The 20,390-nt window shown below is 48.1% G+C and overlaps 1 protein-coding gene across 1 annotated transcript in view; it reads left to right on the top strand.

The window, feature by feature from the left end:
• The window catches only part of TECTA (tectorin alpha), a 53,358-nt gene extending 35,685 nt beyond the window's left edge, over window positions 1-17,673 (top strand). The window contains 11 exon segments of the mRNA XM_067564768.1: window positions 1,847-2,230; window positions 2,851-3,137; window positions 4,924-5,237; window positions 6,239-6,349; window positions 9,221-9,423; window positions 10,585-10,748; window positions 11,502-11,750; window positions 12,980-13,142; window positions 13,572-13,659; window positions 14,858-14,974; window positions 15,892-17,673. Coding sequence (XP_067420869.1) covers window positions 1,847-2,230; window positions 2,851-3,137; window positions 4,924-5,237; window positions 6,239-6,349; window positions 9,221-9,423; window positions 10,585-10,748; window positions 11,502-11,750; window positions 12,980-13,142; window positions 13,572-13,659; window positions 14,858-14,974; window positions 15,892-15,992 — 2,181 coding nt within the window. The 3' untranslated portion in view covers window positions 15,993-17,673.
• Window positions 17,674-20,390: the final 2,717 nt, after the last annotated feature.

Here is a 20,390-nt window from a genome sequence, read left to right as displayed (position 1 = left end):
AGTGTAGACGCTGGTAAATCACATTGGTGCCAGCGCTAGTTCCACTGTCTCCACTAGGAGGGACTTACACTGTAACTATATCAGCTGACATTTTCTGCTGTAGACTAGAGTGTTCACATTTGAAAACTGGACTCTTCAGTCCTGGCTTTTCAACAGTGTCACAACTATGTCTAAATTCTTACATGTACATCACACAATTTTGCATGCACTTTTTGCGCGCTTATCTGCATGTAAGGGCGAGAGAGTCCATCCTTTGCATGCATGGATGATGGAATTTAGCACAAGGCAACACTCCACATGCACAGATGATCATGCCCAAAAGTACGTGAGTGTGGGTGAAAGTTGTGGGCTCATGGGAGGAATCCACCCTTTGAAAATCTGTCTCTAGAGAAGATGTAACGCGTCTCTCGTTAAAGCAAAAGCACGGCACGTCTGTTGTGCTAACATCATCTCAATGCAGGATGCTTCTCAAAAAGTCTGGCTTCTTTACTGGTTGTCTTCATCCATACTCCTGTGAGGTTGTTTTTCTCCTTCAAAAACCTGCAGTGCCTAAATTCTTATCAAAAGCAAAGCAAGTCCGTGGTCCAATTATTCCATGAATCTGATACAGGGGCTGAAGAGAATGTTTATTCTGCTGGAATGGTATAAAAAGTTGGTCAACAGGATATTTATAGCACTGTGAGTTTGAGTGAAAGAGGGGAAGGTTGCTGTGGAAACTGCAACTTCAAATTTCCTCACTTCTGCATCTTTCAAAGGTTTCAGTGAAGTTGGGTTTTTTTTTTTTTTTAATCTGTTGGTCACCCTCTTGTCTATTGAACGCTGCTCCATAGCATCGAATCTTTCAGCTGGACTTTTTCAAAGGGCTCACTGAAATTATGATGATTCATCACTCTTTTGTAGTTCTGCAAAAGGCTAATTAAATTTCAGGCTTCAGGGCATAAGCTGAACCTCCCAGGACTCTGCAAAGACTCTTTGCCCTCTGTACAATATTGCGCTATTGGCATTAGAGGGTTGTTTTCTTCACCTTGCTCTGAAGGATTAGGTGTTGGCCCCTTCTTAAGGTGCGATATTGGACTGGATAGATCAATGAGCTGATCATTACAGCGAGCATGTGTGTCCCACCACTGCCCTCTACTGGCTGACGTATCAACTGTGTGTCATAAATTCTATCCAGCAGTTCAGGTTATCTGAATCTGAGCTGTCCAAATTAACATGCTACCATTTCAGTCTCCAGTGGAGATGGGAGCGGAGAGCTCCTCTGACCAGAATTCGCTCTCTCTGGGTCCGACAGAGCCCAGGCTGTTGACCTACAGAGCAATCTGGGTTCACATCTTGGCTCTGCCACAGACTCCCCAGATGACCGTGAGCAAGTCACTTATCACTCTGGGCCTCAGCTTCCCCGGGGCAAAGTGGGGATAATAATCCTCTCTCCCTCCCACCCTTTGTCAGTCTTACCTGATTAGACTGGCAGCTCTTCCGGGCACTGTCTCTTACTGTGTGCATGTACAGCGCCTAGCACAGTCCTGCATCTTGGCGGGGGGTTAGACTAGAGGACTGTTGTGGTCCCTTCTAGCCCTGTGGGTCTATGATTCTATAATGGGGCCCCAATCGTAGCTGGAGCCAATAGGCACTAGCACAATACGATTGCTAATAAGGCCCATTGCTTTCCATAGGTTTTGGCCAGGATAGTGGGTAGGCAACTGTGCTGGAAGAGTCGAGAGTACCACAATTCTCCATGAGCCCAGAGTCTCTGGTGATGGGCTCGCAAGCTGAGCCTTGTAGCTGCGCACAGTAGGTTTATCCCCCACTCCAGTAAAATGACTTTTCCTCTGGCTTCGCTCTTCAGCCCAAGCAGCTGTTCTGGAACAGCGACTGCACCCGGCGCTGCCGCTGTTTCCGCCGCAATCTGATCCAATGCGACCCGCGTCAGTGCAAGTCGGACGAGGAGTGCGCCCTGCGCAACGGCGTCCGCGGCTGCTTCAGCACCAAGAGCTCCTACTGCATGGCGGCAGGCGGCGGGGTCTTCCGGACCTTCGACGGGGCCTTCCTCCGCTTCCCGGCCAACTGCGCCTTTGTCCTCTCCACCATCTGCCAGAAGCTCCCCGACTTCTCCTTCCAGCTGATCATCAACTTCGACAAGTGGTCGTCACCCAACCTGACTGTCATCTCCCCGGTGTATTTCTATATCAACGAGGAGCAGATTCTCATCAGCGACCGGAACACCATCAAGGTAACACACGGGGCCACGGGCTTCCTCTGCTCAGCACTGAGCCCCTTAGGGGACTAGCCATTCCCTTGGGGACTGGCTGACTTCCAGGGCTTTGGCCGGGCTGTGCTAAAGCTCACCGGGACAGGGAGAGGGTCAGGTATCTGGCCACCAAGAGGCAGGGCTGGGCTGGGATTCTCCGAAGTGGAAAAGCCCCTGCCCCAATTGCCTCCCCCTCCCCCGACTAGGAACATCCCCCTGACTGCCCTGTCTCTGTTAGGGCATTGTACTCAGCCCATCACCGTAGTATCTGAGCACCTGCCACCTGGGGTAGGCTGGCAATGGCAAAGGCTGGAGGGGAGTCTCTGGCTCATCTCCCTTTTTAGGTTCTAGGAAGCTCTGCTCGGGGTGCTGGGAATGTCGTTCTGATGCAAATCCCAGGCACTGCTCCCTCATAGGCAACAGGGGAGGAAGCAGGATCCTGGCCTTGTTCCCCCTCCATTACAGAGCTGGCAGGCAGCTGGCAGGGATGCTCCTCAAGCTGCCCCCTCCGGGGGCCTGTGCCTGTCAGGTACAATCTGTCCCTTGGTGCAGCCTGTTGTGAGAGGTGAGTTATCTCAGCATTATCTCCCCCCCTTGAGTAGGTGAACGGCACCCAGGTGACCATCCCCTTCGTCACCGGGCTGTCGACCAAAATCTACAGCATGGAGGGCTTCCTGGTCATCGACAGCAGCCCGGATATCCAGATCCTGTACAACGGCTTCAACATCATCAAAATCAGCATCAGTGAGCGGCTGCAGAACAAAGTGTGCGGCTTGTGCGGCAACTTCAACGGGGACCGGACGGACGATTACGTCACCCTGAGGGGGAAGCCGGTCGTCAGCAGCGTGGTGCTGGCCCAGAGCTGGAAAACCAATGGCATGCAGAAGAGGTGAGCCTGGGGCCTCGTGTGTAGACGCGGCCGAGGTTCCTCTTGGGGTCAGTGGGTGTTTGGCCATTGACGCCAGTGGGAGACCATCTTGCGCATCAGGAGCCCTTCCACAGCTCCCTGCAGGGGAATCAGCCGTGAGGAAAATCCCCGTAGCACTTAATAGGGAGCAGTAATCTGGAGTGGTGTAAACCCTGCCATGGAATTGAATAGCCAATTCTATCCCCATATAGAATTCCATAGGAGGGCTCATATCACCTATAGAAATGAGATCATTTGCTCTTCAGTTCTCTTGGTTTGTAGGGTAATTTCTATAGAACCCTAACCTTGGTGTTATTCATTTGTATTGCAATAGTACCTAGGAGTCAGGGCCCCAGTGTGTTAGGCGCTGTACAAACAGATGACAAAAATCCTATAGGATCATTTACACTAGGGCCATATTACACCACCCTGGTTGGGCAAAGAGGCCTTAAAGTCGGGGTAAATTATAGATACAGCCACTTCAGGGCTCCTTTACATTGACAAACGGGGGTTAAGGATCCTTAGTGTAAATGGGATAAGACTTGTTGAACTTACCAACATGGACGACAACTTTGAGCATCCATCCTGGGCCTTATCCTGCGCTCCTAGTGGAGTGGTGCAGCCCTGAGCCAGCACGCCAACCTCTCTACATGGCCCAGAACACTACACTGAGCGGGTGTGGGTTATACATTCCCCCTGGCCAGGAAAGCGTGTCCCCAGCTTCAGAGATCTCCCCAGCTCAAATCCCAGCACGGGCCACCACTTATTTTGCTGCGCCCCTGGTGTGGGTCACTGGCAGTGGGGACTGAACCTGGAATCTCTAGATCTTGGAGCATGTGCCTTTACTGCCTGAACTAAAAGATCTGGCTGAACGGGCTCATCCACCCCTCTGTGTGTCCCAGCCAACATCAGATGGGGACAGACCGCCGTGCTGAGTGGGCATGGGTTGCGCACTCAGAACTCCTACAGAACTTAGCAGGCGTTTTAGGTGTGCAGGGAACAGGCCAGATTTTCAAAGGCTCCCTCTGCCTACGTAATCTGCACCTGCCAAGTTCTGCCTGCGATAATTGTACACGTGGTTGATGGCAGCCATAAACTGTACCATTTAGATGGTGATGGCTAAGTGCCTGATTGTTAGTGCAAGTCAAAGAGTTAGCTATGTGAGCAGGAGGAATTAAGGCTGGAATTTTCTAAATAGCCTAAGGGAGTTAGGCACTCAAATGCTGCTAAATTTCAACAGGATTTGGGTATCTAACTCCCTTAGATTCCTTTGAAATGCCTAGCCTAAGAGGGCAAGATGGGAAAAGTGCCTAAATCAGTCAGTGGTGCTTGGGTTCCTACATTGCGTAAGCACGTTTTGCAAATCCCACCAATCAGTAATTATGGGTTCAAGCAACAAAGGTGCAAATCGTGTACGTGGAAAGAGAGGCCGGCTCTTTAAAAGTCTGGCCTCTGATGTGAAGAGACACTTACCAAAGAGTTGGGGGGAATCTAATCTTCAAAGAGGCCAACCCAAGGACTGTGCCCCACTTCAGTCTCTGGCTGAGAGGGGACAAAAGTGGCCTTCTGCTCTGGGGTGAATTTCACCCTAGATTCAGGAGCGTCTCATGAGGAGAGGTGAACAGCACTGGGAAATGGATGAGTGGGGACAGCCCACCTTTGGTCAAGTGGGGTAATAATGGGGAAACAAGGAGGTGACCTGAGTGGTCTTTGTCTGTGGCTTCACCCAGGAGAGGATTTAGGGACAGGTTGTTTCACATGATTCCAGGCTGACGTCCTTCGTTTAATCCCGTGCTCACAGCTGTAACGAGCTCCAGTACTCCCAGTACGCCGCCGCCTGCGACAACGTGCAGATCCAGAAGCTGCAGAGCGACGGGTATTGCCTCAAGCTGACGGACATGAAAGGCTTCTTCCAACCCTGCTACGGGCTGCTGGATCCCCTGCCCTTCTACGAGTCCTGCTTCCTCGACGGCTGCTACAACCAGAAGAAGTTCCAGCTCTGTGGCTCTCTCGCTGCCTACGGGGAGGCCTGCCGCTCCTTCGGGATCCTCAGCACCGAGTGGATTGAGAAGGAGAATTGCTGTAAGAGAGCTATACTAACCCCGCTCCGGTCCCTGGCCTGGACCGCATATCGCTTAGGAGCACCATCCTCTGTATCCAGCTGAATTAGGGGCTCAGTCAGCACTAGGCTAATGCAGAGAGATAGGAAGCAGAGCAATTAATTCTATGTCCCCTAGATAATTTGGAAGCTGGCTAATTTAGAGGCAATCTCCATCCCTAGGTGCTACAGTGGCTGCTGAGTCAGTGGAGACATTTCTGTGGTAGCTTGCCCTAGACCAGGGGTCGGCGACCTATGGCACACGTGCCAAACGTGGCCCGGGAGATGATTTTGAGCAGCACTCGCACTGCCATTGACGCCAGGGTTGTTTACAGTTTTTGGTGGTGCCGGGAGGTGAAGAACATTGGAGATATTCTCCCAATGGTGTTTTATGGGTAAGTGGGGGATGATCCACCCAGCCTGGGTTGATGCTTTGTTGGTAAAGTGCCCAGAAGCTTAGGCTGAATAAATTGTTTATAAATATTGGTCCATGCTGTGGAGACTTTACTTTCTCTAGACTCGGTTGGAGTTTGATGCCAGTTCAGGTATTGCCTGAGTAAGGACTTTTGAGGGCAGTATTGTTAACCTCGTGCATTCATCAAATCCCAAGTCTGGCCCTAAGAAATCATGAGACTGGCTTAAAAATCATGAGAAGAATATATATACACACATACATTTATTTTAAAATAATATGGTAGGTTCTTTTTCTTAGTCTTCTATTCCCTGAGCTTTTAAGTCAGACTCATTTCATGCTTTCAAGCTTTTCTCTGCAACCATGAGGGCTAGAAACTTAACATTTTTTAAAATTGAAAGAAGAGATTCTCGTGTATTCACATGACTCCAGGAACTGGGGCTTTAAAAAACCCATCAAATAGCATGAGATAAAATTGCTCGAGTTAACAACACTAGTCTGGTGGTGTAATAAAGAATTGTCTGGGTACTGGTCTGAAAATAAAGTTGTCTTTGTCTGTCTTTTTCTTTTTAGCAGGAGTGGTTGAAGATCCCTGCGTGGGGGCCGACTGTCCCAACAGAAGCTGTGAGCTTGACAATGGAGGGGAGCTGTGCGGTTGTATTGAACCTCCACCCTATGGAAACAGTGAGTATCCCCACTTGCATCCGCTCTGCATCTCATGAGATTAATTGGCAATGTTGGTTTTGGTGTTTTTAACTTAAGTTAAAAATGGGCCCCATATATTTATATGGGACTCAGATAAACCAGCTACTTCAGCAACCACTTCTCTCTTAGACCCACATAAAGTTCCAACCTCAAATCCACTGGAACTACAGTACACCAGGGAAGAAAGGTGTTTATGTGGTTCAAGTACCAAGTTTTGGTTGTCAAGGCTCCTTGGTTCAACTCATGGCTCTGTCACTGACTTGCATTTTGACCTTGGGCAAATCACTTCCCCGTGCCTCAGTTTCCCAATCTGTAAAATAGGGACCTCCTTCACAGGAGAGGCTAAAGTCACTAATGTTTGAAAGCGCTGAGATCTTCTAATGGAATGTGCATGGTGTTGTTGGGTTAATTTGTAAATCCCAGCATATCAGCTCTCATCTAAAATCTGGTCCCACGGGTAAAAATGAAGATTTTTTTTGTTGTGATTAATTTTTTATTGATTTTCATAAAGAAACAGACAATAAAAAGAACAAAAAGGTAAATTACTTTACACCTCATATATGTTTCCAGATGTTGCATGCTCCAATCTCCAATAGAATTATGGAATGATGCAGGGTTACTTGTCAAAGTTGCAAGACCAGATAATACAAAATGAGACAATACTACATACAGACAACATGTTGGGGTCGGGGGGACAACATAATATAACATGAACCAAAACCAGAAATTCACTAGGAGTCCCAGACACATCATGCAGATTGCCTGCACTGAAGGATGACTCCTGCCTTTCATGCTATCAAGGAAATACAGGGGCAAATCCTCATCAGATGTAAATGGGCATAATTCTTCTGATTTTGGTGGAGCTATGCAGCTCTATGCCATGTGAGGATTCAGTCCTAGAAATTGGAAAGTCCTATTAATTCAGCTAGTCCATCCCTCAGGGGCCAATGCAGGAGCGTTTCCTATGGCGTGTTTTCTGCTACTTCGGCCAGACTTGTTTCCAGCTTGCTGGGAGCCCCAGGCCCTCACCTCATTGCCATACAAATCTGCGTACGTTCGTTAAAAATCAATTTTGCCCAGTCCTCTCCTCCTCAATTAATGAGTATAGATTGCTCGCAGTCTAAGTTCACTGACAACGAAAAGAGCTTTGTTCTTCACCTTGCAGTTACGAGGGATGGGGAGCAGGGTTCACAGGCCACGGGTTTTGCCAAGCTACAGTGATACAATGGTAGAGACATGCAAAACGTGCTCGCTCTGATGCAGGAGAGAACATGACAAATGCAAACTTAAAACGGGCAAATGCAGAGAAAGGAACTGGTGAGAAGAAAACCCCAGCCCTCAGTGCAAGCCAGCCTCCCCTGAGGGGAGAGCCACGGAAACAGATGTGACAAGGGGGGCTACAGCCCCTGGATCTGCTCATAGATACAATCCTAGAGAAAATCACTGCTCCGCAAAAACTGCCTAGGCCAGCACAGGGGGCTGAGCTGTGTCCTATCAATCCCCCATGCAAATAACCTTTATGAAAGCATTGTCCAAAGCTCTTCCAAATAAAGTCACTTTGCCCGTCCCATAGTCCTTCCATCTGAAGATCTCAAAGCATTTTACAGAAATTGACTTAATTCCCCACTTGGGAGATAGGGAAGTGCTATCCCCATTTTAGAGATGGGGAAAATGAGGCACGGAGCGGTTAAGTGACGTTCTCCGTCACCCAGTAAATCACTGGCAGAGTTGAGAAAAGAACCCAGATGTCCTAAAGTCTCAGACCTGCTCTGTTGTCACAACTCACAAGAGCAAAGAAGAATCAGACAACTCAAGCTGCAGGTCGTGATCGAGGACTCATACCCACGTAGCATGCTTAAGAGGCGGCAAATGGGGGCGTGGGTGATCGCAGCAGCTCTGCTTCGCACCAGCAGAGCTGGTAATTTCTGCAGACGCGCACACCTAAGCAGCGAGCATGTCCATCTTAATGAAGTTACACTTCATCTGACTTGCACCACTTTGCACAAATCATAAAACACAATGTGCGGGTCAGATGAAGTGTAACTTCATGAGCCCAAGTAACATTCAGTAAAAATATAAAATAAATAACAAGACGCCAGAAAAGATTTGGCGACTAGGAGAGTGCAGCCTGGTTGTTGCAGCTGGGGCCTGGGGAGTCAGGACTCCAGGGTTCTATACGTCAGACTCATTGCGTGACCTTGGGCAGGTCAGTTCCCTGCTCTGTGCCTACATTTCCGCATCTGTAGAACAAGGAAGATAATGCTTAGGGAGTGTGCTCTTTGGGGTCGTCTTTTTGTTGTGTCTGGATGGTGCCTAGTGCAGTGGGGTCCTGGTCTATGAGTACAATCTGCACCCATAAAATGAACGGCGGGTGCAAAGCCGAGCGCTTGCATTTCTAGCTAATCCACCTGGCGCCCACAACTCAACTGCAGGTGCACATCAAGCCTACGAAAGGGAGTTGGCCCTTCTGAACGATTACCCTCATCTCACCTAACAGCGGTGGGTCCTGCGGCTTATTTCTTCATTCAGTCTATGCTAGGGATGGGCCTGAATTGTGCGGGTCAGTTTAGTACATTCTCGAGTTGGGCCAGAGTCGTGAATCTAGATCTGGATCTGGATCTGAATTTCCCAGAGTCAGGAGGGCTGGTGGGACTGTCGGACCGAGTGTTCTGGTTCAGCTCCAACTCTATTTTATGCATCCCTGGCTGGTTCCAACTCCTGATGGCACAATCACCGGCAGTTCTATAATCGCTAACACTCATGTGCCCAGAACATCCCCTCCCAACTAGCCGGCTCAATGCTGACTCGGTTTTTAGCGTCTCTTAAAACCAGCGCCCGTGTTGCCCCTAGGCACGCACGACATCATCGATGCAGAGGTGACCTGCAAAGCGGCGCAGATGGAAGTGTCCATCTCCAAGTGCAAGCTCTTCCAGCTGGGCTTTGAGAGAGAAGGCGTGCGCGTTAATGACCGTCACTGCCCCGGCATCGAAGGAGAAGACTTCATCTCCTTCCAGATCAACAACACCAAGGAGAACTGTGGAAATATTGTGCAGGTGAGCTGGAGCTGGGTGCACGGAGGGATGGGGGAGACGGCGAATGTTCAACGCTGCATTCGTACAAAGCGAATGCTGCTGGGGTGATACGTGGAAACACATGCCGGGGAACCGAACCAAACAGCCCACCGGAGCATAAAAGAAAGGAGAGAGAGAAACATGCATTTCTTTTAGTGTCAGTTAGTGTTTATTATTTGAGCTCAGATGTCACCCTGACTGAATAATGCTTCAGTAAATTACATGAGGGGAGGATCACATACACACTCTTCGCAGCATGGGTTATTTCTTTCTATCTTCATGGTCTCAAAGGCAGCTCCAAACACGTTGGTGTGCATGGCAGAAGACACAGGCTGTTAATGTTGGTGAACTGTCCGAATTCCAGACTAGGTGCTTAAATTTTGCCTACTTAAAATTTCCCTTGATATTTCACTGGGACATGGGAATCATGAGGACTGTTAAACAGATGATGGGTTCTGCTCCAGCGGTGGTTGCATTTTAGTGGTGGGTGTAGTGTGTGTATGTTGCGTGGGGATCTGTTATGATGAAAGGTGCTGTTTAAATATGTACAGAGCCATTACATTTATGAGTCCTTTTCAATCTAGGCCTGTCGTGCCCCCCCTTACTTGGTCCACACCCTCCTGGGAGCCGTGGCCGGGAGCGGAGCCATGGTTGGGGGCCGGGACTGGGGCCAGGGGCCGCGGCTGGAGCCGGGACTGGGAGCTGGGAGCCATTGCAGGGAACAGAGCTGCACCCAGGGCTGGGAGTCACGGCTGGGGGCCATGGTTGGGGCGAGGGCCAGAGAGCCTGGGCTGGGGTCAGGAGCGGGGCCGGTGATGATCCCTCCCCACCCCAGCCACTCTGTGGCCCCCAAACATTCCTCCACACCCCCCAGTTTGGGGGCCACTGGTCTAGCAGATAGATGCAAGATGGTATTACAGCAATGTCCAGAAGCTCCCGTCAGGGATCAAGACCCCATCATGCCAGATGTTGCACAAATATAAAATAAAAAGCCATCCTCGCCCCAAGCAGTTCACAATCTGTCTGCCAATTATTTTTCACGTGACTTTGATGTGTTCCTTTCACAGCTGTGAACGGGAATCATGAAGGATGTGTTAACCCCTAAAAAGAAAATATTTTTTTTTCTTTTTTTCTCCTCCGCAGTCCAATGGTACTCACATCGTGTACAAAAACACCGTGTGGATTGAAAGTGCAAACAACACGGGAAACATAATCACCCGGGACCGAACCATCAATGTGGAGTTCTCGTGCGCGTATGAGCTTGATATCAAAATTTCACTGGATTCCGTAGTGAGGCCAATGCTGAGGTGAGACTGGCCTTTGTGTGCTTTAGATTTTCCTGTTGGGGTTGTGAATTTAATACCGGCCTGAGAGCCCTGGGGGCTAATGTCTCCTCTGTTTAACCTGGAAAATGGAGCTAGCTTAATTCAGGCTAGAAATGTTAACCGTGTGGGTAACTAACCATAGCAACTACCTAACAAGGGACGTTGGGTGCATTTTTCATCACTTGATGTCTTTAAATCAAGAACGAATGGGTTTTTTTCCCCTAAAAAACGTGCTCTAGCTCAACCCTAAGATACAAGAACGATGTAGAATTACCGGGTGAAATTCCTTGGCTTCTGTTATGAAGGAGCTCAGACTAGATGTTCATGATGCTCTTTGAAGGCTACGTATCCCCAGAACAAGAACAGGATGGGCTATGGAGGGCTAGCTTCTCTCGCACTGCTCCACCAATGTGTCTCTTCCTTGACCGGTAGGGGGCACTTTTAGGGAATTCCCATGGTCCATTCAGTCTTTGGCCTCTGTTACAAGCCAGCCAACAGATGATAATTACGGTGGCAGCTGTGGGACTGAGACCACCAAACTGGCATCACATCAGCCACCAAACATCAGTCCATGGGATGGTACCGATTTTCAGTTTTGTAGTGTTCAAACCAGTAACCTAGACATGCAAAGCTCCATATCCTGATCCCTGTCCCTAAGTCGCTATCCACGCCCCTCCCCTTTGTAAAGGATGGTCTTTCTGTTGCTTTCTCATGAGCTTTATTTCTCTCCTTTAGTGTGATTAACCTGACAGTCCCAACACAAGAAGGCAGTTTCACAACCAAGATGGCACTGTACAAAAACTCATCCTATAAGCACCCCTACCGGCAGGGTGAAGTGGTTCTAACCACCCGGGATGTGCTTTATGTCGGGGTCTTCGTTGTCGGAGCGGATTCCACCCATCTGATTCTAACGCTGAACAAATGTTACGCAACCCCTTCTCGGGACAGCAATGACAAACTCAGATACTTCATCATTGAAGGAGGGTCAGTGTCATCTGGCAAGATTTTTCGCTCTGTTTTGCTTTCATTTGGGAATCTAAAAATCATTGGCTGGTGTAAAGCACCAGGTGATCTGAACCTATGTACACTACAGGAAGGTGATTTCTTCCTCTGATGCATGTGCCAAGGTTTGCTGTCCGAATACCAAAATAGATGGACCATTGATTTGTACCTCTATGGCTCTTCCTAGCATCCTAAGAGAGAGGCCAGAGGTGTTCAAGTGCCACAGTATAAGAATCTAAAAGAAGGTTGCATTTGGATGTCTAACACTGCCTCTGGTAATGGAGAACTTGGACTCCATGCTATCCATTAGACAGGTCGATGTTTGCAGATTTCAGTATACCTGGTTAAAGGTTTGCCCGTTTGTGGATTATTATTGGGAGAAATCCTAAATTTTAATCTTTTGCCACCCTGATTTGGAGTTAATAACAATAATACGTTGCACTTGCATTGCACTTTTCATCGAAGGGTGATTAGGTGCTTTGCAAGGCGGCCTTATCCTCATCCTGTAGATGTAGAAATCGGTGCACAAAAAAGGAAGGGCTTAAATGTTCAAGCATGTCCACTAATTTAGGTGCCCCACGCAAGATCCCTAAGAGGATGTGATTTTTCAGAAAGGGTTGAGCTCGCAGAGCTGATACTGAACTTCCTGAGCATGAGTGTTCCCCACCTCTGAAAATCAAGCCCCGAGTGTTTCAGATTGGGTACGCGAAGCCTGTGGACACTTCTATCCCATCAGGATAGCGGCAGGATTGGGAACGGAATACCTTGTGCATCTGCTTCCACCACTGACTCCTTGTATGACCATAGGCAAGTCAGGTGATCTCTCAGTACTTCAGGAATGTTGAGAGGCGTAATTAGTTACTGTTGTAAAAGGCTCTGAGAGCCTTTGATGGAAAGGGCTGTAGAAATTCAAAGTTTATTCCTAATCAGAATAGTTTGGCATTATTTCAGGTTACTTACATCACTGTGGCAAACAATAAAGTCATAGGCTCACGCTGCAAAACTGGGCCTCAGATTCTGAACACTCCAGAGTTGAGAGGGCTGATAAGGGGGAATTCAAGCTCCCCTCCCATAAACTCCAAGTAACATCTAGAGAAAAGGATCATTTAGTTTCTCTGCAGACATAACCCACAAGCAGTGGGGATCTGTAGAATTGTTTAGAAGCTTGTAACAGTTTCTGGACCCAGCTGAGACTCTTTTTTTCCTCCTAGTTGCCAAAACATAAAAGATAACACCATTGGGATTGAGGAGAATGGGGTATCCCTGACCTGTCGCTTCCACGTCACCGTCTTCAAATTCATCGGGGATTACGACGAGGTTCATCTCCACTGTGCCGTCTCCCTTTGTGACTCGGAAAAGTACTCCTGCAAAATAGTACGTGCGCATGGCCCCAGCGTGCTCTCTGGGCCGTGGAGGTGTGCCAGGCTAGAATAATTTCCCTAAGGCCACAGTATGGCAGGAGAGCAGTTCCCTGGGGGCTACTGCAGTGCTTTGCTCCGAAGGTGCAATTACCCAGGGATCTACATAACGTTCCCCTCCCCACCTCCCTTGTTCTCCCAGAGCCTGGCACATGGCTCGCCCCTGTGCAATTAGGCTGCATGGACTCCCATCCAGCGCTGTGTCACGGAGGAGGGGCCAGAATTTTCCCTTAATGAGGCTAATCCACCACCACTGAAGTCTCCAGGGGAGCGTTGCAATCAATCTCAACCGGAGCAGGGCCAATTCCAGGGTTTGAGATCAGAGACTAGCGCGCGGTCATCGCAACGCCTTGCAGTAATCACCCCTTGTGTTTTGTTTGTTCAGAACTGCCCCCAGAATTCCAGGATCGCCACCGAATACACCAAAGAGCCCAAGGAGCAGATCATCTCAGTGGGACCCATCCGGAGAAAGCGTAAGTGTGCACAGCTCAGAACGGGGAGGAAAACATTCCCTCCCGTATACACTTTTCTGAACCTTTGATTATTAAATGGACAAGCTCAAGATAAATTATAAATCTATTGATAAATAGGTCCTTCCCTTGTGTTACTAAACCCATCTTAAATTATTACAGTAGGAAACATCCAATTTTTCATTTGTCCAGTTTTCACCATTTGTTTTTATTTATTTACGTGTGCGTTTTATGTAGCAGGGCGCTAAAGCTCAGCTAGACAGTTTCACTTTCTGATTCATTTGAGCAACTCTTTTTAGTTCTGTGCATCACTTCGCAGGGGAGAGAGTGTCCCTTGTAGAGCTGCTTTCTCTGCCCAAACCCCATGCTGTGTGTCTGCCCATCCCCACCTATTCTGTCTGTCCGTCCATCCTTCCCCTTCTCTTTATCCTATGTATGTCTAAGCCAGCTACTACCCTGGACCCAACTTCTCAGAAGCATCCACCAACTTTAGGCATCTCAGTTATTAGGTGCTCAACTAGAGAGACAGTCTCATGATTCGAAGAGCTGAGCACCCACTGCCAACCCCCATGGAGGTGATTTCCAGAGAATGGCTGCCTCCTCGGTTTTCCTTTTCATCATACCCTCCCTCCATCACACCTTCCTTCTCTTCCCCCACTCCTCTTCCTCAACTTCTCTCCACCTCCCCACCATCTTGGCCAGCAGAAGGTCATCTTTCCTTCTTCTCCCCCAGCCCCATCCCTGTGCGCTGATCTGGAGGAAGAATCGATAGACGGGTCTTTACTCAGCCCATGGCCAACCGAGATTGCACTGGTTTGTGCTCTGCTGTCTCCTCCTGATGAGCACTGATCAGTGCACGTGGGGTCTGAGCCTTCGGAATGGATGATGTTGCCGTTGGCTGCAGTGGGCACAGGCTCTCTGGTCCTAAATTAAGCACTGGGCCGTCTAAAGAATTGGCGTGGGAGGGTCTGATTCAAAAGTCCCGTTGCCCTTTAGCTGGAGGTTTAGTGGCACCTAGATCTGGGTGTAAATGCAACGGGGGTGGGGGAGATGCTTTAATCAAGGGAATGCTTTCAGGGTCCTGTCTAGATATTAAGCTCTGTAATGCCCTTGCTCCTATGCTGCTTGAATGGGTTCTCTTCAATCCGGTGCATCAACTGTGTGCGGCCCTCTCCTAAACACCCGATCTCTCCTCTTCCAGGGTTAGACTGGTGCGAAGATAACGGCGGCTGCGAGCAGATCTGCACGAGCAGGGTGGATGGGCCCCTGTGCAGCTGTGTGACTGGGACATTGCAAGAAGACGGCAAGAGCTGCAGAGGTGACTATTTATTTGAAAGGCCACCTTTGGGTAGTGTGAACAGCCGAGGAGTGTGAGGCAGATGAAAAGTGATCCTTCCCTGCAACCCCCCTTTAAATCTGTATGGAGCGTCAACAGAAAAATGGTCCCGTCCCCAAGACACCAGGCTAAAAACTAGGATTGGGACCCATTTCTATCCCTAACCCTCTGCAAAACTGAGAGAGTGGTGAGGAATGGGATTGAAGGGGACAGCTGGAGAAAAAGAAGTGGACTTTGGAATCCACTGAAATAAATCAATGTGTTTCAGAGGAACAGAACATGAAAGTAATAAAAGAGGGAGTGAGCATTGTCGTGCCGTCTGAGTAGGGAGTGGGGAGAATGGGAAGTCTCAATTCTTAGTTTCTGTTCCTGGATTTGACACTGATTTTGGGGGAAGCCATTCATGCTCAAACATCAACTAGATTGGGGTGCTTCCATTTTTGGGTACCCAATGGGGGGGGATACCTCGGACATGTGCTACAAAAATCATGTCTGAAGGTGCTACGCCCACAACTATCCTAGAGTTAGTGGGAGGTGTTGGTGCTCAGAACCTCTGGAAATCAGATCCCTGGAATCTCAAACTCACTCGAGTGGTCACTTCTGAAAATGCTGGGCTTTAATCTTTCTGTGCCTTGGTTTACCCCATTAGTTTACAACAATAATATCACCTTCGTCACTATGGGGCTTGTGCAGCACCATGAGATCTTTGGATGGAGGAGGCTAGTCAATTGCAAGGCGATATTACTAAGACTCATGCCCCTGATCTGCAGACTCTTGCTGTCACAGTGTAGAAGCTTGTCCTTGTAGACTCACGTTTTGATCTTTAAATGATACAGCCTTTGCTTATTTTTAACTGTGACTTGATGATTTACAACGTTGTTCTCTGTCTTTCTCTCTAGCCTCCAGCTCTTCCACTGAACCTCAAGCCTGGCTAATTCTTCTCATCGCAACCCAGCTGTCATTGTGGCATTTTATCTATAAATCAAACCCAACCTCATAATTAATTCAAGGCTTCTATTTAAAGTACTGTAATTTACTTACTCTAAACCCCTGTAGGATAAAAGCATGTGCCCCTAACTCACACCCTGTACCACAAACAACAACAAAAGCTTTTAACTCTTGCAACGCTAAAGTCAGTTGCCTGGTAAAACAATTTAAATGAAGTTATAAGCTACTTTATTACAGTGGAAGGTAACAGCAGCCAAAATGGGCAATTAAAAGCCCTTCAGTCTCACCTGAAATTTCAGGGATGGAGCCACAAGGGAAAATACTTGATTAAGACCTTTCCCTTTTTCTCAAGTCTCCACACTGGCTTCTCTGCTGATTTCATATTCACTTCAGGCACCTCTTTGACATCCTTTCAGCACTCCCTGGCCTCTCTGCTCACGGTATTCCTTCTTGCATCTCCATTCCTTTTCCTTACAGCTCAACATCCACTTATATGAATGGCCGTGTTTCCCTTCGCTTCAGTGGGCTTTGAATCATGCCCGAAGCTCTGGCTAAGTTTCTCTTTTGCCTGCTCCCTCTAGCTTTGTCGGTACTAGAGAAATGTACCGTTGTAAGAACCAGTTTAGCCCTTAGGGCACTCTGCACCCACAAGAGATACATTTTGACTGGGGTGCAAGAACTGGTTGGCGCAGGCTCAGCTTTCAGCAGGCTAAAAAGCAGATCAGTCTGAACTGATTTAATGCCACTGTGCAAACAGACAAGCTAAGATGGTTCAACTAGTCCACAATGCATTTCAAACTCTCCCAGAATCCTCTCATTCTGGGAGCTGTGCCAAGAATTATGGGAAGCAAGAAAATGGTTTAGAACACCAATAGTGTGGACACAGCAGGTGCGTACCAGAAAACGTTCATAAACCAGTTCTATATCGCTAGTATGGACGCAACGAACTGTTTGCACTAAAACTGGTTCAGTCCTTAGTGCAGTCACTGCTTTCATTTTCTTCATTTGCTCCCATGGGTCCCCTGGACATCAAAGAGCCTCCTTACACCATTCAAACTCCTTCTCAGCCCCTCTTTCAAATCCATTTGAGATGCACACGGCTCCTCTGGCCCTAAGTGTGTTAATGATGTCACATGACTCCAGTTCATTCTCTTCTCAGTCCTGTCTTGAGATCATGAGCTGGTCACAGCAGGAACATTTTCTGCTCCTAACCAGGTGGGGCTTTTTTACTTACTGGGAAACACCCTGTCTGGCTATGACACAGTATCAATAATAAATGCAATTGATCAGAGTCAAGCACAAGTAACGCTGCTCAGCTTGTACTCAGGTCGCTTTCTGGATTGCAAAACAGCCATTAAATTCCATCGTACTGATTGTAGCGATGTGCCTACCGCGAGGAATGAATTGTCTCTGATGCAATTTAGTGCTGAGATGATTGGAAGGTTTGACATGCTTTGAAATCTTAATTTTTTTAGCCCAAGCTGCTGTTTCCTCTGTCTGCATATGATGATCACTTTGTACCCAAAAAGTAGCTTTTGACCCCTGGTTTTATTTTTCTCGTTTGCACCTCTGCAAACCTACCCTGCCCCCCTTCCCTCTTTTTTTTTAATTATATGAATCAGCCGAGTAATTTAAACATGTTTTATTCTTAAATAAACACGGTGTTCAAATATTCTCACTTCCTGGATGTACTGAATGCTCATTCTTATCTAAAGCTGGGGACACAACATCAATGAACTTCATATGCAAAGACAGGGTTGCTTCTTTATTCCAAGTCAAAGAACAGCTGGAAATAAGATGCACGTTTTTAATCGAGAGGGTAATTAACCATTGGAACAGATTGCCAAGGGATGTGGTACATTTTCCATCACTGTTTAAATTAAGATTCTTGATGCCTTTCTGCAAGATGTGCACTAATTCCAACCCCAGGAATTGCTGCGTGAGGTTCTCTGGCCTCTGTGATGTAGACTGGATGATCACAATGGTCCTGTCTGACCTTGGAATCTTGTCACCTAATATAGGCTTTCATGTCTGTTCTGTTCTCTGTGCAGCTCAGAAGTCACTGAAGGCCCTTCTGCACCTCCTACCGTATAGTAAATAGGATTTCCTTCCTTGCTTTAATCTGGGTTTAAATGGAGGCACCCACCAGATCTGAAGAAGGTTAAAATCAACTCAATTTTTGGTAACTCTCCTAGGGTTCTGGCACTGCTTGCTTGCACCATGGTTTGAAGGAGGAAGCCTGGTCCAGTGATGAAAGCAGGAGGTTTGTGTTCTGTTTTTGATCTTCTTCTGATTTGCAATGTGACTTTAGTCCGCTCACTTAATCTCTGTACCCCAGTTTCCTCCATCTACAAAAGGGGGATTGTCAGTACTTTGAGATTGCAGAGAATGCAGTGACTAAGTTGTATCTAGTGAATGTGTGTGTGGGGGGGGAAGGTGGCATTGCATCCCCTTCAAGTCCTGCCTCAGTTCAGGGCTTTGGATCTTGACACAATGTAGAGAAACCTGGGGCCTTCTCTAAATCGCCCGGGCTAATCTCAGCTCTCTAAGGGGCCATTCTGCTACATGAGGATTGCAGCAATGTTCAGTCTATGATCCTAAGCCCCTTACGCCTGCATTGTCTGTCTGTCTAACACTGCCGGAGTTGCGCAAAGCAAGCAGAACGGGAGAGACAGGATCTGGCTCAATCTGTTTTTACTGCAGCCTCATGGAGGGAATGATGACAACTGCCTTGGAGGAAGAAAAATTTCCAGTGTAGTGCTCCCCAGCCAACTTGCTTTTAGAAAACACCACCACCTCAATCAGTCAAGGGAAATCACTGGAATAGCTCTTCTGTATCTTCCTCCTCACAATACTAGGTCATCTAGGGAAATGGAGGCTACTTGTATTACATGCCAGAACCTATTTCCCCAACATGTTGACAAGTCTGGGAGGATGTCCTCTTAGTGAAGTGTTGAAAGGCGCGTAACAGGCCGATGGAATCAGCATGTAATATTTAGCTATCCTTCTTTCAGTGCCTGTGAATTCTTCTTATGTGATCTCATGGGGAGCTGTGCTCTGACTAATATAGCTCTTTTCTAGCAATGATGGTTTAATTTTGCATGCTGCAGTCTCTCTGATGCATAAAACAGCAGCACAATAAAGGGACCAAACCTGCTTTGTACCAACATGAGTAAGAAAAGAAAACAACCCTAGTTCTTGGGAGTATTTGACAAAGGGGTTTTGTCAGAGGCAGCTATGTGCCCTGTGCATTTTACAGGATGTACTTCCCTGCATATCCATCTGGGGTTTTTGCAGTACCACATGCTATTATAGATGGGACCCATCATTGAGATGGTGCAATAAGACATTATACCCAGGTGATAGAGTGGTAAAAATGCATATGTCTAATCCATACCAGCATGCCAAAGAGTGGGAGAATTTCTGAATATGCTCAGCATGGACAAAGGCTTAGGGCTTACAGCTGAAAGGCTTGTCTACACTTGAAAGCTGATTTGGATTGCAGTTGGGTGTGAATTCACAGTGCAGTCGCTGAATAACTCCACGTGTAGACAAATTAAGAGAATCTGAATACTGCCTCAGCTCCCCTCTTTCGTTCCCAAGTGGCTGAGAGGCTGGATTTAAAATCCTTTTAACCTTAAATCACACCACTCTTTAACTCCCTCCCAAAGAGATGTAAACTTGGAAACCTGGGTGCAAGGCGGTGTTGTTTCCTTGCCAGTGTCGCTGTGGCAGAATGTCAGAAATGGAGCATGCTCACTGGACCTTCCACCCAGAAATGCAAACTGGTTTTGCATTAGCTGACCTGTGCAGTACAGGGACCTACTGTAAAAACAGAGTACAATCTTTAACAGCTGGAAGGCAGGGGGCCCTCCCTCTCCTGCTAGGAGTTGTTCCCCTGATCTTAAGAAAAGCAGGAGGGGTGAGCAGCTGTTGGTGTCTTGGAAACAGCTTGTGCTGCACCCCAGGAGTAGAGGAACCCCTCCCCACAGCCCCACCTGTCAGGGGATTGCATGATTTCTGAGCAGCAACCACTAGAGAGGCCAACGCAGGGCTCAGCGAACTAGGGTACAAGGCTGGGCCAGCAGCCCAGCTGAAGGCAGTCTGGCTCAGCGGCAACGTCCCAGGGCAAGTCTGAGCACCCAGCTCCTAGCTAAACCCAGAAGCAAAGGAACTAGAGGCAGAGTCAAGTCAGCCAGAGTGCAGCTGGTGATTCAGGCAGGGATCAAGGGAATAGCAAGGGGGAAAGGCCTGAATTTGGCTGGGTAGTGATTGAAGTGATCTAGCTGGGCGTAGTGTCAGTGGGCAGGGGAGGGGGCCTGCGTGACAAGCCGCAGAGAGGATGCCTGCCTGTGACACCCAGCCCAAGACAAGAAGCACCAGCATGGACACTCGCTCCAGCCTGTCGTGAGATGGCACCGCACCCCAGCCTCTGCCACAACCGCCCAGG

The sequence above is a fragment of the Emydura macquarii genome, unplaced genomic scaffold (assembly GCF_026122565.2).
Source record: "Emydura macquarii macquarii isolate MOO-44397 ecotype Brisbane River unplaced genomic scaffold, CSIRO-AGI_Emac_v2 contig_312, whole genome shotgun sequence".
NCBI lineage: Eukaryota > Metazoa > Chordata > Testudines > Chelidae > Emydura > Emydura macquarii.
This window is presented reverse-complemented; position numbering and strand designations above follow the sequence as displayed.